We start from the raw sequence: 27,589 nt of genomic DNA on the forward strand, positions 1-27,589 counted from the left end.
GACGCAACATGACGATTATCACACACGATGGACGGTGACGCAATGTGACGATTGACACACACGATGGACGGTGACGCAACATGACGATTGACACACGATGGACGGTGACGCAACATGATGATTGACACACATGATGGACGATGACGCAACATGACGATTGACACACACGATGGACGGTGACGCAACATGACGATTGACACACGATGGACGGTGACGCAACATGATGATTGACACACATGATGGACGATGACGCAACATGACGATTGACACACACGATGGACGGTGACGCAGCATGACCATTGACACACGATGGACGATGACGCAACATGACGATTAACACACGATGGACGGCGACGCAACATGACCATTGACACACACGATGGACGGCGACGCAACATGACGATTATCACACACGATGGACGGTGACGCAATGTGACGATTGACACACACGATGGACGGTGACGCAACATGACGATTGACACACGATGGACGGTGACGCAACATGATGATTGACACACATGATGGACGATGACGCAACATGACGATTGACACACACGATGGACGGTGACGCAACATGACGATTGACACACGATGGACGGTGACGCAACATGATGATTGACACACATGATGGACGATGACGCAACATGACGATTGACACACACGATGGACGGTGACGCAGCATGACCATTGACACACGATGGACGATGACGCAACATGACTATTGACACACACGATGGACGGTGACGCAACATGATGATTGACACACATGATGGACGGTGACGCAACATGACGATTGACAGACACGATGGACGGTGACGCAACATGATGATTGACACACACGATGGACGGTGACGCAACATGACGATTGACACACATGATGGACGGTGACGCAACATGACGATTGACACACGATGGACGGTGACGCAACATGACGATTGACACACACGATGGACGGTGACGCAACATGACGATTGACACACACGATGGATGGTGACGCAACATGACGATTGACACAGACGATGGACGGTGACGCAACATGACGATTGACACACACGATGGACGGTGACGCAACATGACGATTGACACACATGATGGACGGTGACGCAACATGACCATTGACACAGACGATGGACGGTGACGCAACATGACGATTGACACACACGATGGACGGTGACGCAACATGACGATTGACACACACGATGGACGGTGACGCAACATGACGATTGACACACACGATGGACGGTGACGCAACATGACGATTGACACACATGATGGATGGTGACGCAACATGATTGACACATGATGGACGGTGACGCAACATGACGATTGACACACATGATGGATGGTGACGCAACATGATTGACACATGATGGACGGTGACGCAACATGACGATTGACACACCGATGGACGGTGACGCAACATGACGATTGACACACGATGGACGATGACGCATCATGACGATTGACACACATGATGGACGGTGACGCAACATGACGATTGACAGACACGATGGACGATGACGCAACATGACCATTGACACACATGATGGACGGTGACGCAACATGACCATTGACACACATGATGGACGGTGACGCAACATGACCATTGACACACATGATGGACGATGACGCAACATATCCACATAACGAGCCGCCTTTGGACGCCCCTGCAACACCTGAATCGTCATCGGTTCCATCCAAGGAAGTATTGATCAAAATATATTTCTTCACTGACTAATTTTACACTTATATTTTATTCACAATTTTTTTGGACGCACTGAATTTTAAAATGCTGTATTTTTACAAAATACATTTTTAAACATATTTCGCTCACAATTTTTTCTTCAATAAAATTGTCAGCATAATTTGATGTAAAAAAAAAAAACAATGCAGATCACAAAACTCAAAACGGAAAACATCTGGTTACATAAATTCCGTTTAAAAAAAAACACTTTCGTAACAGACATCAAATCTGACCTCCATATTGTTAGTAAACACAGCAATGTAACAATATGAACAAAACAGCAAAAATATATGAGAAAATTAACAGACGACATCTGGAAATGTCGATGTCATTACGCTAGTATCGACCCTCGGTATCAATCCATATTTGGATCGAAGATGCTGTGTTTTGAAGCTTTTTTTTCTCTGTCCTTCTGTATTTCAATACTTTTCATAGCCATGTGTTTCGAAAAGGTTCCAACACAGCTGCACAACATCTCAAACTAATATTTCACATTTGTTATCGAGGTGGTCGTAGGAAGTGTCAATCATATTCGGGGGGCGGGACCAATATACAACCAACCAATCAAAGCGACTTCTGCTCCTCCGAAAGCTAAGCTAATAACATAGCTAACTACCTGTACGGATGTATATGAGTTAAATTGCACATTACACGTCTTTACATGTAAACACACGACAGGTTGACGATTTGCAAAGAATCTGGAACAAAGTTTACACAACTAACGTGACATATTTGAACGGCGCGTGGGAGAAGGTTGTGGTGTAGTTCGTCTTATTTGTGGTTGTGGCGTGAAGCTCGCAGAAGGCCTGACACCGGAAGCCGAAAGAAGATAAAAACATTTAAGATAACGTCTTAAATCTTCGAAAGAACGCGGGATTCTTCAAAATGCGAGGTTCTTATGGAGACAGAGACAGAGACCGTGGTCGCGACAGAGGGTAAGGAAACATAGCATGTTAGCACGGATGCTAACTGTATGTCTTTTGTTTGTTTATACTGTAGTAAGTGTGTGTGTGTGTAGAATGTATTTTTTTACAAAAACTTGTGATGGTCAGATGAAGCCTCATGAGACATTGAACCACTTGGTTGGAGAATTTGTCGAAGCTTCAATACATGTTTGGGCACAAGGCTTCAACCTGCTGGTCACATGTGTAATTACACACAGCTGCGTCCTAATGTGGCGTCTATGCATACTTGCCAACCCTCCCGAATTTTCGGGAGACTCCCGAAATTCAGCGCCTCTCCCTAAAACCTCCCGAAAATAACCCGATTTTCAGCCGGAGCTGGAGGCCACGCCCCCTCCAACTCCATGCGGACCTGAGTGAGGACAGCCTTTTTTCATGACGAGAGGACAACAGGGTGACAAGAACTAAATCATCCAGACTAGAGATAAATTGTATTATTATGTTTATCTTACCTAAAAATAAATATATTTATTAATTTAAAAAAAACCAACTAAATACATTTTTACTATATTTTGCTAAAAACATCAAAATTAATTGTATTTTTATTTGTATTTTTTCTGACTCCTTATTACATCCAGGCATTAGAATTATACATTAAAATAAACATATTTGAAATAATTAATTTTAAATTATCATAATAATTCATTTAAAATGACCGTATTTAATTATTAAAATAATTGCTTGTTTAGCAACAACTTTAGCATTTCATTCATTACATTTTGAAGCTCTCAGAAGCCAAGTTATGTTATATTCCTTAAGATTTATGTATGCAAGTTTGAAGTATCAATTATCTAAACACAGTTTTGTTTGCATATTTTCAGGATATCTATAAATATATATGTATGAAATACTTGACTTGGTGAATTCTAGCTGTCAATATACTCCTCCCCTCTTAACCACGCCCTGCCCCACCCCCGACCACGCCCCCACCTCCCGAAATCGGAGGTCTCAAGGTTGGCAAGTATGCGTCTATGGCGGTTGCAAAAGACGATGAATCACAATACATGTTTGACTAAATGCTTCTGCTAGGTAAATGAACAATACAATGTGTTATATACAGGTAAAAGCCAGTAAATTAGAATATTTTGAAAAACTTGATTTATTTCAGTAATTGCATTCAAAAGGTGTAACTTGTACATTATATTTATTCATTGCACACAGACTGATGCATTCAAATGTTTATTTCATTTAATTTTGATGATTTGAAGTGGCAACAAATGAAAATCCAAAATTCCGTGTGTCACAAAATTAGAATATTACTTAAGGCTAATACAAAAAAGGGATTTTTAGAAATGTTGGCCAACTGAAAAGTATGAAAATGAAAAATATGAGCATGTACAATACTCAATACTTGGTTGGAGCTCCTTTTGCCTCAATTACTGCGTTAATGCGGCGTGGCATGGAGTCGATGAGTTTCTGGCACTGCTCAGGTGTTATGAGAGCCCAGGTTGCTCTGATAGTGGCCTTCAACTCTTCTGCGTTTTTGGGTCTGGCATTCTGCATCTTCCTTTTCACAATAACCCACAGATTTTCTATGGGGCTAAGGTCAGGGGAGTTGGCGGGCCAATTTAGAACAGAAATACCATGGTCCGTAAACCAGGCACGGGTAGATTTTGCGCTGTGTGCAGGTGCCAAGTCCTGTTGGAACTTGAAATCTCCATCTCCATAGAGCAGGTCAGCAGCAGGAAGCATGAAGTGCTCTAAAACTTGCTGGTAGACGGCTGCGTTGACCCTGGATCTCAGGAAACAGAGTGGACCGACACCAGCAGATGACATGGCACCCCAAACCATCACTGATGGTGGAAACTTTACACTAGACTTCAGGCAACGTGGATCCTGTGCCTCTCCTGTCTTCCTCCAGACTTTGGGACCTCGATTTCCAAAGGAAATGCAAAATTTGCATGGTTGGGTGATGGTTTGGGGTGCCATGTCATCTGCTGGTGTCGGTCCACTCTGTTTCCTGAGATCCAGGGTCAACGCAGCCGTCTACCAGCAAGTTTTAGAGCACTTCATGCTTCCTGCTGCTGACCTGCTCTATGGAGATGGAGATTTCAAGTTCCAACAGGACTTGGCGCCTGCACACATCGCAAAATCTACCCGTGCCTGGTTTACGGACCATGGTATTTCTGTTCTAAATTGGCCCGCCAACTCCCCTGACCTTAGCCCCATAGAAAATCTGTGGGGTATTGTGAAAAGGAAGATGCAGAATGCCAGACCCAAAAACGCAGAAGAGTTGAAGGCCACTATCAGAGCAACCTGGGCTCTCATAACACCTGAGCAGTGCCAGAAACTCATCGACTCCATGCCACGCCGCATTAACGCAGTAATTGAGGCAAAAGGAGCTCCAACCAAGTATTGAGTATTGTACATGCTCATATTTTTCATTTTCATACTTTTCAGTTGGCCAACATTTCTAAAAATCCCTTTTTTGTATTAGCCTTAAGTAATATTCTAATTTTGTGACACACGGAATTTTGGATTTTCATTTGTTGCCACTTCAAATCATCAAAATTAAATGAAATAAACATTTGAATGCATCAGTCTGTGTGCAATGAATAAATATAATGTACAAGTTACACCTTTTGAATGCAATTACTGAAATAAATCAAGTTTTTCAAAATATTCTAATTTACTGGCTTTTACCTGTATGTGCTAGGCCAGGGCGATATATCGATATATTTTAAAACAAGATATGGATTAAGAAAATATCGCAATATCAATATAATTTCTTTCACGTTAAAATGACCTAACACCGCTTATTTGTTGTGTTCCTTGATTCTCCCCCACTCCCTCTAAACCCATCCCCTTCCTCCTTCCAAGCATATTTGCCAACCCTCCCGATTTTCCTGGCAGAGTCACGAATTTCCGTGCTAGGTGCTAAACATACAAACTAACCATAATAAAACAAACACTTACTGTACAATTTCCACTCTCGTTTTATAAGCCACAAGGTTCAAAGTGGAGGAAAAATGTAGCGGCTTGTTGTCCAGAATTTACGAGAGGTCAGCGGCTGATTGTCACGTACCTAATCTTCTTGTTCGGCGGCCACTCAGGGTCGAGTATGACTGCTTTCTTTTGTGTCCTTGTGGAAAAGGCCAATTTCAAAAATGTCATTTTGAAAAAAATCCGATTTGGTCCACTTTGGCCTACAGCAGGGGTGCTCGATACGTCGATCGCGAGCTACCGGTCGATCTCGGAGGGTGTGTCAGTCGATCACCAGCCAGGCATTAAAAAAATAGTCCTAAAAATGAGCGATCATAAATCTTCACTATGACGTCACTTTCATCACTTGATTGACATTCACGGCACCCGAGGGTCTTCTGAGATGACGCTGGCTGCTGCCAGCTCATTAAAATTACCGACTGGAAGGCGAGAAACACTTTATTTCAACAGACTCTGGCGCCGTACCTGTCGTCAAAACTCCAAAGACCGACTGCACAGTTGCGCTAACAAAACGAGTCTCAGAAAGCTGGCGCGCACAAGCTAGCAAGCTACGGAGTTTGCCGACAATGTATTTCTTGTAAATTGTATATAAAGGAGTACGGAAGCTGGACAAATAAGATGCCAAAAACCAACCACTTTCATGTGGTATTGGACAGAAAGGAGGACTTTTTTCTCCTCCATTCGAAAATGCGGACGTTTTTAGCACCACTGTCTGATTCCAATCAATGCAAGTCATCAGAATCAGGTAATACACCAACTTATATTCTTGTCTTCATGAAAGAAAGGAATCTATATGTGTTAAACATGCTTGTATTATCTTTAAACACCTTAACTTGTTAACAATATTAACTACATGTGTTAAACATACTTGCATTATCTTTAAACACCTTTAACTTAACAATATTAAGTATATGTGTTAAACATGCTTGTATTATCATTAAACACCTTTAACTTCTTAACAATATTAACTATATGTATTAAACATGCTTGTATTATCTTTAAACACCTTTAACTTGTTAACAATATTAACTATATGTATTAAACATACTTGTATTATCATTAAACACCTTTAATTTATTAACAATATTAACTATATGTATTAAACATTCTTGTATTATCATTAAACACCTTTAATTTATTAACTATATGTGTTAAATATGCTTGCATTATCATTAAACACCTTTAACTTGTTAACAAAAACATATATTTCATAAATAAGTAAATATAAATTATATATTTGATTGAGGTAGATCCCCACGACTTGATCAATTGAAAAGTAGCTCGCCTGCAGAAAAAGTGTGAGCACCCCTGGCCTACAGTGTAAAGGTAGTCAAAGTTGTAGCTGGACACAATCTTTGCCGTCATGTTATAGAAGCCCTCGGTTTGGATCCAGCAGAGGCGACCCTCCACCACTGAAAAGATTTGGAAATCCTGGGGACCGTTTACGAAAGAAAAGGTGGGACCTGAATGCACTTCCAAAATTTGAGAAGAACTTTTATACCGAGCACCCAGAAGTGCAACGAATGAGTCAGGTATGCACGGTGATGATTATGTGCATCACTTAGTGTACCTCCTTCACTCAATGTTTTTCTTTTCCCAGTATGACATGGAGGACTACAGGAGGAAGAAAGAAATAACTGTCCGAGGTTCAGGCTGCCCCAAGCCCATCGTCAGCTTTCATCAGGCACAGTTTCCCCGTAAGCACATGGGCAGGCCTCAAAAGCCAGCACCACCCCAAGAAATACACCCCGTGTTTTGTGGCGTCTTTTCCATGTAGAATACGTGACGGATGTGCTGATGCAGCAGAATTTTAAGGAGCCAACAGCCATTCAGGCTCAAGGATTCCCACTCGCGCTCAGTGGGAGAGACATGGTGGGCATTGCTCAGACCGGCTCAGGAAAGACTCTGTCGGTGAGACATATTTTAAGCATTCATGCAAAAAAATGTGTTGGTGAATATGAACTATGATAGACTTATGCAATAGTTGTATTGAAAAGTAGCTAAATGGGTAAGTGAAATTGCAGTGTTTAAAGCAACATTTGAACTCTGTGAAGGCAGATATTTTGTACATAACATTTGTGTGCGAGGTAGGGCTGGGCGATATGGCTTTTTTTAATATCTCGATACTTTTAGGCCATATCGCGATACACCATATATCTCTGGATATTTTGCCTTAGCCTTGAATGAACACTTGATGCATATAATGACAGCAGTATGATGATTCTATGTGTCTACATTAAAACATTCTTCTTCATTAATATATGCTACTTTTAAACTTTCATGCAGAGAGGGAAACCACAAGTAAAAGTGTATTAAACAGTTATTAAGCAGTGGCACAAACATTCATGTCATTTCAAAACAGAAAGTGCAAGATTGTCAGAGACATTTTAAAACAAGCGATTAGTTTAAAACATGATGTCACACAAGATATTTCAATAAGTGTCAAATAAAAATGAGCTGCATAATAGGAAGTCAAATAGTGTTCGTCCTTCGCTATGTGGTAGGTTCCTGCGGACGTTATCTCCTTCTGTTGACTCAAATTTTCATACGGTGTTGATGTGGAAATGTTTGCCTCGGCATTTTGATGGTGTGGCACCGAACGGAGATGTTGACATGCGGAGTAAGCACTCTTCAGGTGACTTTTCAAATGATGCTACATATTAGCAGTAATGCTACTTTTTGTAGAAACGCTTTCGCCCCACACTTGACAAATTACGGTTGTCTGTTCGACATATTCCCACTTGAAGCCAAACCACCGCCAGACGATGGACCCCCTGCTGTTTTTCTTGGGAATGAATTCTTCCTTCATTTGTTACCAGATTCGCACCTTCTTTCTCTCGTCTTCCCACTCGCATCACAGCTAACTTTAGCCATGCTGCTACCTCTCTGCTCAAGGAGTACGTATACGTATGTGACGTATGACGTGACGGTATGTGACGTGTGTAAGAAGCTGCGCTTGTCTGTCTGTGAGAAGGAGCGACAAGAAAGAGTGAGAAGAGCCTGTAGTGTAATGCCCGCAGCTAAAAGCAACTGCGTGAGAACGTATACTCCAATATCACCATATAGTCATTTTCTATATCGCACAGAGACAAACCCGCGATATATCATGTATATTGATATATCGCCCAGCCCTAGTGCAAGGTATGAAATGTCTCCTGTTGTGGTACCGTATTTTTCGGACTATAAGGCGCACTTAAAATCCTTTCATTTTCTCAAAAATGGACAGTGCGCCTTATAACCCGGTGCGGCTAATGCATACTTGCCAACCCTCCCGGATTTTCCGGGAGACTCCCGAAATTCAGCGCCTCTCCCGAAAACCTCCCGGGACAAATTTTCTCCCGAAAATCTCCCGAAATTCAGGCGGAGCTGGAAGCCACGCCCCCTCCAGCTCCATGCGGACCTGAGTGACGTCAGGTGTGCAACACCACGTAAGTCGTTGGCCAACCAAAAAGTAACCCCAGTACGCTATAGCCAACATTCACCAGGAGATGGCAACAGACAAACATAGATCACTATTACATTCCTCCCCTTTTAGAAATGTATAGAAGTTATTTAAAATAAATAAACAACCCAACCAAAAAATGCAGCAGCTCAATTAAAAAACTGTACTTAAGCCACATTCTTTTTTTTTTTTTTTAGTACTGAACTCTTAACCCTCATTTGTAAAAAATAACATGCTTATTATACAAACAGTATTTGTACACCTTTAACACAGATTTTTATACTGTCTTCAGAGATTCAGTTTTTTTGATGGTACTCGAAACCTTTCTGGGTATCTGCGAAAGGGTGTTCAGCATGGTTAGAAAAATCGTGACAGAGAATAGAACAAGGATGGACAATTCAACCCTTAACTCAACAATGAGTAGATGAGTGTTATGTGTATGTATATGTGTAAATAAATGAACACTGAAATTCAAGTATTTCTTTTATATATATATATATATATATATATATATATATATATATATATATATATATATATATATATATATATATATAATAAAATAAATATATATATATATATAGCTAGAATTCACTGAAAGTCAAGTATTTCTTATATATATATATATATATATATATATATATATATATATATGAAATACTTGACTTGGTGAATTCTAGCTGTAAATATACTCCTCCCCTCTTAGCCCCGCCCCCAACCACGCCCCCGCCCCACCCGACCACGCACTCCCCACCCCCCGAAATCGGAGGTCTCAAGGTTGGCAAGTATGGGCTAATGTATGGAATAATTCTGGTTGTGCTTGCCGACCTCGAAGCTATTTTATTTGGTACATGGTGTAAAGATAAGTGTGACCAGTCACACATAAGAGATACGTGTGGACTGCAAGATGATGCCAGTAAACAACACCAAAACTTTATTGTTCCATTGAGAATATAGAACATTACACACGGCACTCAAAAATCTGTCAAAACGTTTTAGTACGACTTCGGTAAGCTATGAAGCCGCACCGCTTGATGGATTATCGGGGCATTACGGCTATCGTAGTCAGATGTACTGTGCTTCAGCATCTGAGTATTATGATGATTTGTATATAAAAACCCCAAAATGGCACCTAAGAGCATATTATGCAAAATCAACTGTTCTTACCTTCTGGTACCTCCTGATGTGTATTTGGGATCTGCATAAGTCCGGTAAAATTTTCGCAAGTCCGCCTTTGTAATTCGTGCCGACACCGTAGCCGACGATAAGCTTCTTCTTTTTCTCTATCTTCTTGTTATGTGACATTCATCCTCCACTGTTGCCATTTTTAATATAAAGTAGTGTAAAGTTCTTACTTATATCTGTCAGTAAACTCACCATGAAAGCACTAAAACATACCGGTGTAGTGACTTTACATTATTCACCCAAGGAACTTTAGTTATTAGAGAGTTCCCGTCGGACAGTTTTTCACGAGACACATTTCCTGTGTTGTTGTTGCACTAGTGAGCCACGGATGAGGAGACGCTGCTCCGTTATTGATTGAAGTAAAGTCTGAATGTCATTAAAACAGTTAGCTCCATCTTTTGACACTTCTTCCACTCCCGTCCTTGCACGCTACACCGCTACAACAAAGATGACGGGGAGAAGACGCTGTCCAAGTGGAGGCACGTAAATAAGACCCGCCCAATAAACGGCGCATCCTGAAGCGACTGTCAGAAAGCGACTTAAAGGTGATGTGTAAAACATCATCTATGCAACATTTTGAGCAAAGAACCACCATTACATGTTATGTAGACCAGTGGTCCCCAACCACCGGGCCGTGGCCCGGTACTGGTCCATGGATCGATTGGTCCCAGGCCACACAAGAATTTAAAAAAAAAAAAAAAAAATTTTTTTATTAAATCAACATAAAAAACACAAAAAACCTCCCTCCCACATTTACACTCATTCACACAAAAGGGTTGTTACAAAAATGTTGGGGACCACTGATGGAGACCACAAGGAAGTCTTTTACATTTAGGAAAAAAATCATAATAATATGACCCTTTTAATGCGCCTAATAAACCGGTGCGCCTTTTGTATGAAAATAGACCTGAATAGACACACTCATCGACAGTGTGCCTTATAATCCGGTGCGTCCGATAGTCCGGAAAGTACGGTACAAAGAATGTATAATTATTTTCGTAGGAATTAAAGTAACTCTTCCCTTCTTTGTGTTTTCACAGTATCTCCTGCCTGCCATTGTGCACATCAACCACCAGTCCTACTTGGAGCGTGGAGATGGACCCATTGTAAGTAGCCTGTAGAAAATCAGGCTTGTTCAAACCCCAAAGTCCAATTCCATGAATTTGAATTGTGACCCGGAAAAGGGTGGAGTGCCATCTCCGGGTTGGGGAGGAGATCTTGCCCCAAGTGGAGGAGTTCAAGTACCTCAGAGTCTTGTTCACGAGTGAAGGAAGAGTGGATGGTGAGATCGACAGGCGGACCGGTGCGGCGTCTTCAGTAATGCGGACGCTGTATCGATCCGTTGTGGTGAAGAAGGAGCTGAGCCGGAAGGCAAAGCTCTCAATTTACCGGTCGATCTACGTTCCCATCCTCACCTATGGTCATGAGCTTTGGGTTATGACCGAAAGGACAAGATCACGGGTACAAGCGGCCCAAATGAGTTTCCTCCGCCGAGTGGCGGGGCGCTCCCTTAGAGATAGGGTGAGAAGCTCTGTCATCTGGGAGGAGCTCAAAAGTTAAGCGACTGCTCCTCCACATGGAGAGGAGCCAGATGAGGTGGTTCGGGCATCTGCTCAGGATGCCACCCGAATGCCTGCCTAGGGAGGTGTTTAGGGCACGTCCGACCGGTAGGAGGCCGCGGGGAAGACCCAGGACACGTTGGGAAGACTATGTCTCCCGGCTGGCCTGGGAACGCCTCGGGATCCCCCGGGAGGAGCTGGACGAAGTGGCTGGGGAGAGGGAAGTCTGGGCTTCCCTGCTTAGGCTGCTTCCCCCGCGACCCGACCTCGGATAAGCGGAAGAAGATGGATGGATGAATTGTGAAACATATGTGGGGTGGAGCCAATTTAATTTAAATTCCAGTTCTTCAAATGAATTTTGTTCAAGCCTGATAGAAGTACAGAATAAATTGACATATTGTTTTGCCTTCAACTGCAATTGTAATGCATGTTACCCTCGGGGTTTTCATAGTATTTTTGTGTACCGTGTAGTGCTTGATCCTTGCCCCCACGAGAGAACTGGCGCAGCAGGTCCAGCAGGTGGCGCATGACTATGGGAAATCATCTCGCATCAAAAGCACTTGTGTGTATGGGGGCGCTCCCAAAGGACCCCAGATTCGAGACCTGGAGAGAGGTACTGACCGTGGACTTGTCGTACTGTTCAATTGTTAAGTGATGTACGTTGTTTTAGTTCAGAGGGTCAAGATTGACCAGAAAGTGTTGGGTTTGTGTCAGGCAACAAAAATATATTGGACCTATGTCTTCCTTCTAAGGGATTGAAATCTGCATTGCCACTCCGGGCCGTCTGATTGACTTCCTTGAGGCGGGAAAGACCAACCTGGAGCGCTGCACATATTTGGTTCTGGATGAGGCTGACCGCATGCTGGACATGGGATTTGAACCGCAGATTCGCAAAATTGTGGACCAGATCAGGGTAAGACCTTTAATATACTCTATTATCTAACGGGATTGTGAATGTAAAAGGCAGAAAAACCATGTTTGATGTAGGGCTGAGGGATATAGCTGAAGTGTTCTGTATCGTCGATATCCATAATTATTGGTATTTTTTTTTAGAAAATAAGGACCAAATTGTAGAAAATGGTATTTAAATTGTAACTTCCTCTGATTATAATCCCTCAGCTATCAAGGAAGAAAGGAAATGTCAACACAAGCATGGAAAACACTCAATATAAACACAATTGTAAAATCACACTTAAGATCTTAAATTGAAGGTGCCAAAATAAGGAATATGTAAGAAATGGTTCATAAAGTGTAAGAAAATAGTGCAAGGTGTAAAAATATAAACAGAGAGAAACTATTTTCTGCATGTTTAGTGGCAGGAAGTTACAGCTGTGCTCTAAAGGGTGAGCGCGGCTAAGGTAGTGTGGTGTTAGCGGTCTTGCCTTGCATCATTTACATACCACATTGATCTGACTACGGTGCCTTTGAAAAAAAAATCTAAAAACTGCCATACTGTCCAGGAGACTTCCTGCTGTATCGGCAATTTCTCCATTTTGACTTTCTCTTCTCACTCTGTGCACAGAATTAAACACAAGAAAACAAGATGCTGCAAGCAAACCTAATAGTTGATACTGTTACCTGATTGGCTGTTAACGCGTTATTCCCACTGATCAGTGATCACTGTCTGCGTTGCTTGGTTACCAGAGAGCGAGTGTCTTTGTCCATGGAACCAACCTTGCTTCCATACTTTTGGTTTCTTCCGACAAAATAAAAAAAAACTTTTTTATTGATATTGATTACGTCTTAATCGCGATATAGATATTGTTGTATTGCCCGCCGCTAGTTCCACCTTTTCAAAGATTTAATTGTGCAATATCCAGCCGGATAGACAGACGCTGATGTGGAGCGCCACCTGGCCCAAAGAGGTGCGCCAGCTGGCTGAAGACTTCCTTAAAGACTACGTGCAGATTAACGTCGGAGCCCTTGAGCTCAGTGCCAACCACAACATCCTCCAGATAGTGGACGTGTGCATGGATAGCGAAAAGGACCGCAAGTAAACTACTCTCCAAATAGCTGGCAGGTGTTTGTTTGTATTTGTGTGTTTACATCTGTTCTTACCCTCAGGCTGATCCAGCTGATGGAGGAGATCATGGCCGAAAAAGAGAACAAGACCATCATCTTTGCGGAGACCAAGAAGCGATGCGATGACCTCACACGTAGGATGAGACGCGATGGGTGAGCTGAGGACGCTGTCACCTGTTACTCTTAACGACACAGCAAGAGCGCTCCACCAACCTGGGTTGCTGCTTTGGCTTGTAGGTGGCCGGCCATGTGCATTCACGGAGACAAAAGCCAACCGGAGAGGGACTGGGTGTTGTCAGGTACAACAAAGAGTTACAATACTAGAGTTTATATACCGTATTTTCCGCACCATAAGCCGCCCTGGGTTATAAGCCGCGCCTTCAATGAACGGCATATTTCAAAACTTTGTCCACCTATAAGCCGCCCCGTGTTATAAGCCGCATCTAACTGCGCTAAAGGAATGTCAAAAAAACAGTCAGATAGGTCAGTCAAACTTTAATAATATATTAAAAACCAGCGTGATGTGGGCGCGCATGGAGTCGTATATCAACATGGACGGAGCTGCGTGAAAAAAGCCACCCGGCCTCTTCGCGTAAACTTACCTTAACCACTCGCTCATCTTTTCTTCATCCATCCCTTCGAGTTAGCTTTTATGATGACGCCGGCTGGAAAAGTCTCTTTTGGCAAGGTCTTCCTTTTGAATATCACCATGGGTGGAAGTTTCTGGCCATTAGCATGGCAAGCTAGAACCACAGTGAAGGATGACTTCTCATTCCCTGTGGTGCGAATATTCACCGTACGTGCTCCCGTTGTATCCACAGTGCGGTTCACAGGAATATCAAAAGTCAGTGGAACCTCGTCCATGTTGATAATGTTCTCTGGCCGGATCTTTTTTTCAGCTATCTTGTTTTTACAATATGCACGGAAAGTAGCCAGCTTTTCTTGAAAGTCTTTAGGCAGTTGCTGTGAAATAGTAGTCCGTGTGCGGATGGAGAGATTGCGTCTTTTCATGAACCGGAAACCTGTCGCTTAGTAGGAGCCATTTTGTGGTCTTTACAGATGTAAACACACAAAGGAAATGAAACGTAATATCCGTGCGCTTCTTCTTCTTCTTCTACGCGGGCGGGTGGTTGCTTACAGTAGAAGAAGAAGCGCTTCCTGTTCTATGGGGGCGGGTGCTTACCTTGGCGGTTGCTTGCGTAGAAGAAGAAGCACTTCCTCTTCTACGGGGAAAAAAGATGGCGGCTGTTTACCGTAGTTGCGAGACCGAAACTTTATGAAAATGAATCTTAATATTAATCCATATATAAAGCGCACCGGGTTATAAGCCGCACTGTCAGCTTTTGAGTAAATGTGTGGTTTTTAGGTGCGGCTAATAGTGCGGAAAATACGGTACTCACCGGCTACAACATTCAGCCTAAAGATAAGATAAGAACTGTAATAGTGCTCGTACACACGATTCTCAGTATGCAGTGCAGTAGTACACTACCGTATTTTTCAGAGTATAAGTCGCTCGGGAGTATAAGTCGCACCGGCCGAAAATGCACAATAAAGAAGGAAAAAAACATATACCGTATTTTTCGGAGTATAAGTCGCACCGGAGTATAAGTCGCACATGCCGAAAATGCATAATAAAGAAGGAAAAAAACATATATATGTCACACTGGAGTATAAGTCGCATTTTTTGGGGAAATGTATTTGATAAACGCCAACACCAAGAATAGACATTTGAAAGGCAATTTAAAATAAATGAAGAATAGTGAACAACAGGCTGAATAAGTGTACGTTATATGAGGCATAAATAACCAACTGGTATGTTAACGTAACATATTATGGTAAGAGTCATTCAAATAACTATAACATATAGAACATGCTATACAATCTGTCACTCCTAATCGCTAAATCCCATGAAATCTTATACGTCTAGTCTCTTACGTGAATGACATCAATAATATTATTTGATATTTTACACTATTGTGTTAATCATTTCACACATAAGTCACTCCCCCGGCCAAACTATGAAAAAAACTGCCACTTATAGTCCGAAAAATACGGTATAAGTCGCACTAGAGTATGAGTCGCATTTTTTGGGGAAATGTATTTGATAAAATCCAACACCAAGAATAGACATTTGAAAGGCAATTTAAAATAAATCAAGAATAGTGAACAAACAGCTGCATATTTCACTACTTGTAACCTGCAGTATGTGTTTTCCTTTTCGGTGCCATTTTTGTTCAGCCCTTCTCAGTTTTTATAAGTTACCGCCAATGTTGAAGTGATCAAATTTCATAGGTACGGAAGCAGTAGCAGGTAGCATCTTTTTTTTCATAATGCACTTCTGCCATGACCCGCACCCGCCAAATTTTTACACTGCGAAAAGTGAAATCTAAATAAGATGAAATATCTCAAATAAGGGTGATATTTGCTTATTTTCTGTCTGATAAGATAATTCTTCTCACTAAGCAGATTTTATGTTAGAGTCTTTTACTTGTTTTAAGGGTTTTGCTCCTAAATGATCTCAGTAAGATATTACAGCTTGTTGCTGAGATTTGATGACCTATATTGAGTAAAACATGCTTGAAACTAGAATATCAAGTGTTGCAAAGCTGTGTCATCAACACTCACAAGTATAAAACTACTTTTTTAAAGTCATCATTTCTTATTTCAAGCATGAAAAAAAAATCATGATGCTGAGTGCATATCATTATGTCAAGATAATGGCACTAGCATTTACTTCATTTAAGAATATTTTTCAACATATTGAGCAAAAAGGTCTCTTTTTTTTTCTACCAAGAAAAGTGCACTTGTTATTAGTGAGAATATACTTATTTTAAGGTACCCGTATTTTCCGCACTATAAGGCGCACCGGATTATTAGCCGCACCTTCTATGAATTACATATTTCATAATTTTGTCCACCAATAAGCCGCCCCGGACTAAAAGCCGCGCCTACGCTGCGCTAAAGTGAATGTCAAAAAAACGCTGCGCTAAAGTGAATGTCAAAAAAACAGTCAGATAGTTCAGTCAAACTTTAATAATATATTGAAAACCAGCGTTCTAACAACTCTGTCCCAAAATGTACGCAAATGTGCAATCACAAACATAGTAAAATTCAAAATGGTGTAGAGCAATAAATAGCAACATAATGTTGCTCGAACGTTAATGTCACAACACACAAAATAAACATAGCGCTCACCTTCTGAAGTTATTCTTCATTCGTAAATCCTTCGAATTCTTCGTCTTCGGTGTCCGAATTGAAAAGTTGCGCAAGCGTGGGATCCAAAAATGGCCGGTTCCGTCTCGTAGAAGTCATCGGGAGTCAGTGTCGCTGTTGTTGTGCAGCAGTTCTGTGAATCCTGCCTTCCGGAAAGCTCGGACCACAGTTGTGACCGAAACTATCTGCCCAGGCATTTACGATCCACTGGCAGATGTTGGCGTATGTCGACCGGCGCTATCTGCCCGTCTTAGTGAAGGTGTGTTCGCCTTCGGAGCTGTGTGAAAAAAGCCACCCGGCCTCTTCGCGTAAACTTCCCTTAACCACTCGCTCATCTTTTCTTCATCCATCCATCCCTTCGAGTTAGCTTTTATGATGACGCCGGCTGGAAAGGTCTCTTTTGGATGGGTGGAAGTTAGCATGGCAAGCTAGAACCACAGTGAAGGATGACTCCTCATTCCCTGTGGTGCGAATATTCACCGTACGTGCTCCCGTTCCACAGTGCAGTTCACAGGAATATCAGTTGCTGTGAAATACGGTAGTAATCCGTGTGCGGATGGAGAGATTGCGTCTTTTTATGATCCGGATCCTTGTCGCGTAGTAGGAGCCATTTTGTGGTCTTTACAGATGTAAACAGGAAATGAAACGTACGGTGATATCCGCGCGTTTTTTCTTCTTCTTCCGGGGGCGGGTGAAGCGCTTCCTGTTCTATGGGGGCGGGTGAAGCGCTTCCTGTTCTATGGGGGCGGGTGCTTTCCTTGGCGGTTGCTTGCGTAGAAGAAGAAGCGCTTCCTGTTCTACCGGGAAAAAAGATGGCGGCTGTTTACCGAAGTTGCGAGACCGAAACTTTATGAAAATGAATCGTAATAAAGCGCACCGGGTTATTAGGCGCACTGTCAGCTTTTGAGAAAAATTGTGGTTTTTAGGTGCGCCTTATAGTGCGGAAAATACGGTATTTTTGGGTTCATTGAGGTTAGCTAATTTTACTTATTTTGGAAAGTCTTGACAAGCCAAATTTTCTTGTTCTATTGGCAGATCATTTTGCTTAGTTCATATAAAATGCCCCTCATTTTTGTATTTCTTTTTCTTGTTTTTGAACACTGACTTTTTGCAGTGTATTGGTTGACGTGTGTGTGTGACGATTGCTGATATACGCCCAAATTCTTACGTGAACGAGATAAATAATATTATTTGATATTTTACGGTAATGTGTTGATACTTTCACACATAAGTCGCTCCAGAGTATAAATCGCACCCCCGGCCAAACTATGAAAAAAACTGCGATTTATAATCGGAAAAATACGGTAGTTGCTTCATCTTCACATGTTTTCAAATCAAATGAATTGGTCAATGGTTGCAGCTGTAATCAGGTCGCATCTTGGACATATGTTTGTTGAAACTGTCAACCATTCACCATATCAATCTATCTTTATTCATATCACACTTTTCATGCTCCAGCAAGTTGCATCACAAAGTGCTTTCGACCCCCTAAAAAAGAAAAGAAATGCAGCCTGCACACACGGCACCTTCGACAATAACAAAACATGGCATTGCCTGCTTTGGGGTGTTAAATGTGGTGCAAAGTGACCTAGGTTGTAGAGCGGCCGTGCCAGCAACTTGAGGGTTCCAAGTTTGATTCCTGCTTGCGCCATCCTGCCTGCATCAGTGCTGTTGTGTCCTTGGGCAAGACACTCGACCCACACTGGTTTAAATGTAGCTTAACCATGGAGGTAATGTGGTTTCACTATGTAAAGTGCTTTGAGTCTCTTGAGAAAAAGCGCTAAAACTGGGTAACACACGGCACACTGACAAGGCTTAACCTAGATTACTATAACAATCTACAAGGTTAATACAGTTCGCTTCTCTTTCTTCCCCTCCATTTATCTGCTTTCTTATGTAATTCAAGTTATCATTACATATATGTATTGTTGCATTTGAAATAATTGTATTGTTGACAATAGAGATAATTATTGTTATTACATACCTGCCAACTACTCCGGTTTTCCCGTAATTAGTACGGTTTTCATCAACCTATTCCAGGTTACGGTTGCAGTGATAAAAAATATGGTTTTTCATTAATTAAAATTTTTTTTTTTTTTTAAGTTTTATTCACGAAATCGCGTAACAACAATGACAATCGACACTGCTTCCCGTAACTTCCTATCGAGCCATTCCGAATGCCATGCGCGAGGCTATTTATAGCACCGCTGCCAAGCACGAGGCACCAGTTGCCATTGTTTCCAAACGAGCGAACGATCATGGAATCAGCCGGAGAAACGAGTCTTAAACCGAAAAGAAAACTGCAGTCATTCCGTGAAGAATATTCAAAAGCCTATCCGGGAATAATTATCCGTTCCAAAAAGGGTGAAAACTACGCGAATTGCACCTTGTGCAGACAAGATTTTTCGATCGGACACGGAGGAATTAGCGATGTAAAAGACCACGTTGGGACAAAAAAACACAAGTCTAATGCCATTGCTAGCGATACAAGTGGAAAACTTTCAACGTTTTTCGGATTTTAGCCACAAAAAGGTAATGACACCAATGTTATCTATTGGAATTGTTTAGTACTGTTATACTGTTAAAAGTGTTTATACTATTTATGCTTTCAAGTCCAAGTTGAAGAAATCTTGTTAAATGTTGACAGCATAACTACCAAAATACAGAAGTATGTCCTTAATATTTTTGCAGTGCTATTTCTGTTGAAAAGTTCAAATGATTACATTAGAGATGTGATGTGCCACTTTTCAAGTGTCTGATGGCTTCAATTAATTTTCATGAATTTTTCATATTTTGAATTCTTTTGAAAGGCTTACAAAAAAACTACATTTGAATTGTAATTCCATGCTATTGACAGGACTATTAATTTTAATGAAGTTAGCTTACCATGTTTACAGTATGATCATTGTGATAGAAATGTGAATTTTAGGCACAGAATATTTTTTACAATTGAACAAGGCAGTCGATTATACAAGCTTGGACAGAAAGTTAATAATGACACCAATTTTTTTTTTTATGGAATTGTTTAGTACTGTTTTACCATTTGTTTACTGTAAAAAGTGTTTATACTTTCAATTAACAAATTGAAGTCTTGTGAAAGGTTGACAGGATAACTGGCATTAACTGTCAAAATAATTTCAAACTATTGAAGTTAGCTTACAGAATAAACATGTCAATCAACCCATATGATTTTTGCTGTAATATTTTTGTTTTGAAAAGTCACTGTGACTGATAGAAAAGTGATGGTTTTAGCAACATTTTAACCTGTCTGAATGCAATCAATCATTTCGCGTCGGGGGGCGAACCTGAACCCCCCACCAGGACTTTGTCCTGGACCTACCGGGGCCTGCGGCCCCTGGACCCTGGCTACTAGGTTTTTCTGATTTCAAAAGTTGGCAGGTATGTTATTATCAATAGTGGTATTTGTATTGCTCCATTTGTTGTGTAATAATGTTTATTGTCATTTTTGTGTCTTTAATATTTACTTCACTAACTTCCTCTCTTGCTTTCACTTTTACTATCATATTTGTGCAAATCCTACTTGCTGATGCTTTTCTGTTGTTGTTGTCTCTTTGTCTTATCCCCCTCTTGTCCCAGCAATTTCCCCCTCTGTCTTCCTTTTGTTCTTTTTCTATCCCCTCCTGCTGAGGTTTGCCTGCGCCAAATAATAATATAAATACAATTGATCAAGTCAAATACAAATATGGCAACAAGAGAAGTATCCCACGCTTCTCTTTTGTAAAGTAAATCTGTACAGCAGATATAAATCATCTACATCAACAATATGATTTGCCTAAGTAGATGGACAGGACAAAAAAAGTGCTATATAACTTAAAAAAGAATGCAAAAAAACCCAGTAATAATAGTATTAACAGCAATAAATAGAATAGAAAAAAACTAAATAAAAATTATGAACAGAAGCAGAATCTAAAATGATCGATTAAAGGCTTTTATTAAACTTTTTTTGTGCGTGTATAAATATTCCTGGTCTCTGCAGTCCTGAGGCTCTGCGGCGGAATGTTCCACAGGTATGAGGGGGGTCATAGTGGATAAATATCTCCGCAAGCCCTCCATGGTTTAAATTCAACATTTCGGCACTTATGGGATTCTAAATGCACAAAAACAGATGCCAACAATAGACAAAAAAGTGGATTTGGCATAATATGACCCCTTTAAAATTTTTCTATACCCCAAAAATGTGAAAATTAAGAACAATAATAAAACAATGAGCAGCTGTAGATTTGGCATGAAATCATGGTGTGCCTCTGACCGTGTCAATCGTAACTCAGTGTTATCTTTGCAAAGTCAGAATGTTCAGATCTTGTGTTTGATTCTATACTGAACAAGAATACAAACGCAACACTTTTGTTTTTGCTCCCATTTTTCAAAGATCTAAATTCTAAAATGTTTACTGCGTACACAAAAGATCTATTTCTCTCAAATATTATAGTTATAGTTAGTGAGCACTTCTTCTTTGCCAAGTTAATCCATCCCAACTTGATTCATCAGCAAGATTTGTGCACGTGTGCCTTAGACTTCCCACAATAAAAGGCCACTCTGAAATGTGCAGTTTTGCTTTATTGGAGGTGTGTGGGGGGGTCAGAAAAGCAGTCAGTATGTGCTGTGACCACCATTTGCCTCACGCAGTGCAACACATCTTGGCATAGAGTTGATCAGGGTGTTGATTGTGGCCTGTCAATTGTTGGTCCACTCCTCTTCAATGGCTGTACCAAGTTGTTGGATATTGTCAGGAAGTGGAACACGCTGTCGTATACGCCGATCCACAGCATCCCAAACATGCTCAATGGCTGACATGTCCGGTGAATATGCTGGCCATGCAAGAACTGCAATGTTATCAGCTTTCGGGAATTGTTTACAGGTCCTTGCAACATGGGGCCGTGCATTGTCACACTGCAACATGAGGTGATGGTTTGGGCTGAATGGCACAACAATGGGCCTCTGGATCTTGTCACGTTATCTCTGTGCGTTCAAAATGTCATCAATAAAATTAACTTTGTTGTCCATAACATATGCCTGCCCATACCATAACCCCACCCCCACCATGGGCCACTCCATTCACAACAGCGAACCGCTCTCCACACGCTGTCTGTTATCTGCCCTGAACAGTGAAAACCGAGATTCATCCGTCAAGAGCACACCCCTCCAACATGCGAAACGCCATCAAAGAGGAGCATTTGCCCACTCCAGTCGGTTACGATGATGAACTGCATTCAGGTGGAGGCCCCGATGAGGACGACGAGCATGCAGATGAGCTTCCTTGAGACAGTTTCTCACATTTTATGCAGACATTTTTTGCTTACGCAAACCAATTGTTGCAGCAGCTGTGCGGGTGGCTGGTCTCAGACGATCATGGAGGTGCACCTGCTGAATGTGGAGGTCCTGGCTGGGCTGGTGCGGTTACACGTGCTCTGTGGTTTTGAGGCTGGTTGGATGTACTGCCAAATTCTCTGAAGCGCTTTTGGAGACGGCTTATGGTAGAGAAATTAACGGGCAACATCTCTGGTGGACATTCCTGCAGTCAGCATGCCGACTGCACGCTCCCTCAGAACTTGCGACATTGTACTGTGTGATAAAACTGCACATTTCAGAGTGGCCTTTTTTGTGGGCAGCCTAAGGCACACACATGCTTTAATCAGCATCTTGATATGCCACACCTTTGAGGTGGGATAGATCAGTGGTCCCCAAACTTTTTGTAACTGCGGACCGGTCAACGCTTGATAATTTGTCCCACGGAAAGGGGGGGATATTTATTTTATTTTATTTTTTTTTGTCATAAAAAAAAAGAATCATGTGTGCTTACGGACTGTATCCCTTGCAGACTGTATTGATATATATTGATATATAATGTAGGAACCACAATATTAATAACAGAAAGAAACAACCCTTTTGTGCGAATGAGTGTAAATGGGGGAGGGAGGTTTTTTGGGTTGGTGCACTAATTGTAAGTATCTTGTGTTTTTTATGTTGATTTAATAAAATAAAAAATAAAATAAAAATTTAAATTGATTAAAAATGTTTTTAATTTCTTGTGCGGCCTGGTACCAATCGATCCACGGACCGGTACCGGGCCGCAGCCCGGTGGTTGGGGACCACTGGGATGGATTATCTTGGCTAAGAATTAATGCTCACTAACACAAATTTAGACCGATTTGTCAACAATATTTGAGAGGAATAGGTATTTAGTGTAAAGAGTCAAAGTTTTACATCTTTGAGTTCAACTCATGAAAAATGAGAGCAAAAACAAAAGTGTTGCGTTTCTCTTTTTGTTGAGTGTAAAAATGTACCTAATGTTGTGGCCGATGACTTGAGCGTGTTAATCAACACTGCAGTGTTTTTCTCTCAACACCGTTTCTTTGTGTTTTAGAGTTCCGTAGTGGCAAAGCCCCCATCCTCATCGCTACCGACGTGGCTTCCCGTGGTTTGGGTATGTCCCAAGTGCTCAGACGTCACTCGCACCACACACAAGACATTCTCACAGACTTTTTGTTATCAGTGATACCTGAGCATATTTGTTGCGAAAGGTGTTGAGTTAGAGATCTGGTCTTGCACAACCATGTGATGCTTTGCTTTCTAGATCATTGTGTATCTAGGAAGCAAATCATGTTAAAGTTGACTTTAGGTGAGGCCAGTGATGCAGATCGACCTTTAACCTAATTCTGTGTTCATTTGTTTTCTTTTCATTTTCTTTTGTGTGTTTCAAAGTTTCTCTTCTGCCAACTAGAAGTACACAGGCCCTCGGGAGCCTGCAGCCGGACCTAGGCATGACTAATCGAACGCCGACTTTGGGGAGAGAGACGGCCTGGTTGATCACAGTCCTCCGCAGCCATCTCCGCTGCAAAGCCAGAGCCTCTCCCCCCCCTTGCCAGGACACCGACTTCCTGGTTGATCGGGGAGGGGGCTGCCGGGCGTTCAAATTTGATCCGAATGTCGGGCTCCCCTCGGGCCGCGGCATCACCCCCCCAGTGACGCACTACATCATCAACCAAGCGTGTCCGCACCAGAACAGTCGGATCTCAATTGGCGTTAGAGACACAGTGGTGCGTCACGAGAAGAGCGACACGTCCACCTGGAGCTGAAGGTGGCTGGTGGGCGGCCCTCTGACATGCCCCTCCACCACTGGCTGTGGCGGCCGGCCTCTCCCTCTGCGGACGTCATGTCTGGTCCTGGCTGGCAGGAGTCCTGGCCTGGAGGAGTCACCGCTCTGTAAATGTTCTTTCCTTCTTTACTTCCTCCTTCACTCGTCGTCTTCCAACTCTTTTCTCTTACGTCCAACTCTTCAACCTGTCTTTGTATGTCCTTTTCCCTTTCTTTAAACCACCTCCCAACAGCTATCTGTAGTCCCGCCCCTTCCGTTCAAGCCTATATAGCAGGGGTGTCCACACCACACTGAAGAACGGGCCAATTTGATGTTTTTCTGTTTTAAAACCGATACAATATTTAGTTTTTTTTCAACCATAAGTTTCCCTATAAATTTGGTAAATGTTAAAGATCCTGTGGACCAGAAAGGGTCTCAGTCACAAAAGTTTGAACAGTAAATCTTTTTACTTTCAAAGCCTTAATCTCTACATCAAATATAGATATATCCGTCAATATATAGGTAGATTTAAAAAAAAAAAAATGTTTCATGCCCTTTTTAGCAAAGAAAACCGTTTTAGTTGTGGCAAAAACATAAAATATGCAAAATTTCCCCCCCAAAAAATTCCAAATTGAATATTTGATGTAAAGTAATTGAAGGTGTGAATAGCATACTTGCCAACCTTGAGACCTCCGATTTCGGGAGGTGGGGGGTGGGGGCGTGGTCGGGGGTTGGGCGGGGCGTGGTTTAGAGGGGAGGAGTATATTGACAGCTAGAATTCACCAAGTCAAGTATTTCATACATATACATATATATATATATATATATATATACATATATATATATATATATATACATATATATATATATACATATCTACATCCTGAAAATATGCAAACAAAACTGTTTAGATAATTGATACTTCAAACTTGCATAAATAAATATTAAGGAATATAACATAACTTGGCTTCTGAGAGTTTCAAAATGTAATGAATAAAATGCTAAAGTTGTTGATAAACAAGCAATTATTTTAATAATTAAATATGGTCATTTTAAATTAATTATTATGCTAATTTAAAATCAATTATTTCAAATATGTTTATTTTAATGTATAATTCTATGGCTGGATGTAATAAGGAGTCACGAAAAAATACAAATAAAAATACAATTAATTTTGATGTTTTTAGCAAAATATAGTAAAAATGTATTTTTATTTTTATTTATTTTTTTAATTAATAAATTTTTTTTTTTTTAGGTAAAATAAACATAATAATACAAGTTATCTCTAGTCTGGATGATTTAGTTCTTGTCACCCTGTTGTCCTCCCGTCATGAAAAAAGGCTGTCCTCACTCAGGTCCGCATGGAGCTGGAGGGGGCGTGGCTTCCAGCTCCGGCTGAAAATCGGGAGATTTTCGGGAGAATATTTGTCCCGGGAGGTTTTCGGGAGAGGCGCTGAATTTCGGGAGTCTCCCGGAAAATTCGGGAGGGTTGGCATATATGGTAAATAGGTCAATAATTCATAGCAACATTGATTTTCGATTCATTATTATTTTTTGAGCAATAACATGTAAAAAAAAAGACACTGAAGGTCTTGGGGATCCAAAAGGGTCCCACTCCTTAAAGTGTTAAAGAATAAGTCAGTTATCTACTTTCAATGCTTGAATCTGTACACCAACTTCAGATTGAAGTTTTATTTTATTTCATTTAGTTTCATGCTCAACGAAAACCTTGGGTTTTAATATAGTAAACACACAACATATGCAAAAGTGCAATATTTGATGTGAAGTAATTGAATAGTTCAATAACAACATTGATTTTGATTCATTAATATTTTTGAACAATGACATATTTTTAAAAATACATACACTAAAGGTCTTGGGGATCCAAAAGGGTCCCGCTCATAAAAATATTAAAAATAAGTCTTTTTTTTTAGATTTACTTTCAATGTTTGAATCTCTAAATCAACATCAGATCTGACTTCATTTTTTTAATGCTCTTTGTCAAAGAAAACCTTGGTTTTGATACGAAAACAAAAACAGAAAATATGCATTATCAAAGTGTAATATTTGATGTGGAGTATTTGGACCTCGGAGTCTTGTTCACGAGTGGGGGAAGAGTGGATGGTGAGATCGACAGGCGGATCGGTGCGGCGTCTTCAGTAATGCGGACGCTGTATCGATCCGTTGTGGTGAAGAAGGAGCTGAGCCGGAAGGCAAAGCTCTCAATTTACCGGTCGATCTACGTTCCCATCCTCACCTATGGTCATGAGCTTTGGGTTATGACCGAAAGGACAAGATCACGGGTACAAGCGGCTGAAATGAGTTTCCTCCGCCGGGTGGCGGGGCTCTCCCTTAGAGATAGGGTGAGAAGCTCTGTCATCCGGGGGGAGCTCAAAGTAAAGCCGCTGCTCCTCCACATCGAGAGGAGCCAGATGAGGTGGTTCGGGCATCTAGTCAGGATGCCACCCGAGCACCTCCCTAGGGAGTTGTTTAGGGCACGTCCGACCGGTAGGAGGCCACGAGGAAGACCCAGGACACGTTGGGAAGACTATGTCTCCCGGCTGGCCTGGGAACGCCTCGGGATCCCCCGGGAGGAGCTGGACCAAGTGGCTGGGGAGAGGGAAGTCTGGGCTTCCCTGCTTAGGCTGCTGCCCCCGCGACCCGATCTCGGATAAGCGGAAGAAGATGGATGGATGGATGGATATTTGGAACCTTGACAAAGTCAATAATTCACCAACATTGACTTTGTTTCATTGTTAGTTTGTCAGCAAGGATAGTTGAAAAGAAAACAGCCTGCAGGGCGACTTTCTGTTATTAGTGTCAACATTTCAATGTTTTGTCATTACAATACTCATCTTTGCGTATTTATTCCACTTCGTTTTTTTTTAGTAATAGTATTTATACAACTTGCCGCGGGCCGCAAAAAATTAGTTTCAGGTCGCAAACGACCCTTGGGCCGCACTTTGGACACCCTTGCCTTATAGGCCTTTTAAAGTGTTCCTCTTCATGGCCACAAAAGCAGACCACTGCCAACAGGACTCTACGGATAGGGTCCGTCCTCTAAAGACTCTCCCCCTTAGCGTCTTGTTTCTTGTTTTGTGGGCTCTATGGTAGCACACCAGGACACGCCCATAAAAGACCCCCAAAGCCTTAGCTTCTACATGTCATAATCACTAAATGGTGGCAGGTGGGACTGCTTTTGTCCTCCTACACCTGCAGATCTGCCATGAGTGGCAAAGGGGTTGGGGGACAGAGGGGTAGTTTTATAGGTCATCACTAGATCTCTGATACAGGGTAAGTACTGTGACCCCTCCTCCTCCTCCTCCAGCCTTCATCAGGACAATCAACCCTTGGTCCACTGTAATGACAAACAGACCTCAAATCACTTCCCTACCTCTACAATCTATTATTTATGTCTCATTT

General features: G+C 41.6%; 1 protein-coding gene across 4 annotated transcripts in view; it reads left to right on the plus strand.

The window, feature by feature from the left end:
* Nucleotides 1-2,146: 2,146 nt before the first annotated feature.
* The window catches only part of LOC133615687 (probable ATP-dependent RNA helicase DDX17), a 29,535-nt gene continuing 4,092 nt past the window's right edge, over nt 2,147-27,589 (plus strand). The window contains exons 1-12 of one of the 4 annotated variants that reach the window (XM_061974459.2): nt 2,147-2,679; nt 7,022-7,181; nt 7,250-7,346; nt 7,427-7,560; nt 11,317-11,382; nt 12,307-12,448; nt 12,588-12,748; nt 13,656-13,828; nt 13,900-14,010; nt 14,095-14,156; nt 23,456-23,515; nt 23,794-24,862. In XM_061974459.2, coding sequence (XP_061830443.1) covers nt 2,630-2,679; nt 7,022-7,181; nt 7,250-7,346; nt 7,427-7,560; nt 11,317-11,382; nt 12,307-12,448; nt 12,588-12,748; nt 13,656-13,828; nt 13,900-14,010; nt 14,095-14,156; nt 23,456-23,515; nt 23,794-24,167 — 1,590 coding nt within the window. In that variant the 5' untranslated portion in view covers nt 2,147-2,629 and the 3' untranslated portion in view covers nt 24,168-24,862. Of the gene's footprint in view, nt 2,680-5,595; nt 6,395-7,021; nt 7,182-7,249; nt 7,347-7,426; nt 7,561-11,316; nt 11,383-12,306; nt 12,449-12,587; nt 12,749-13,655; nt 13,829-13,899; nt 14,011-14,094; nt 14,157-23,455; nt 23,516-23,793; nt 24,863-27,589 lie in introns of those variants that run through there. The other 3 variants (XM_061974457.2, XM_061974458.2, XM_072915825.1) reach the window with 3 other exon arrangements.

This window comes from Nerophis lumbriciformis, linkage group LG22 (genome assembly GCF_033978685.3).
Source record: "Nerophis lumbriciformis linkage group LG22, RoL_Nlum_v2.1, whole genome shotgun sequence".
Classification (NCBI taxonomy): domain Eukaryota; kingdom Metazoa; phylum Chordata; class Actinopteri; order Syngnathiformes; family Syngnathidae; genus Nerophis; species Nerophis lumbriciformis.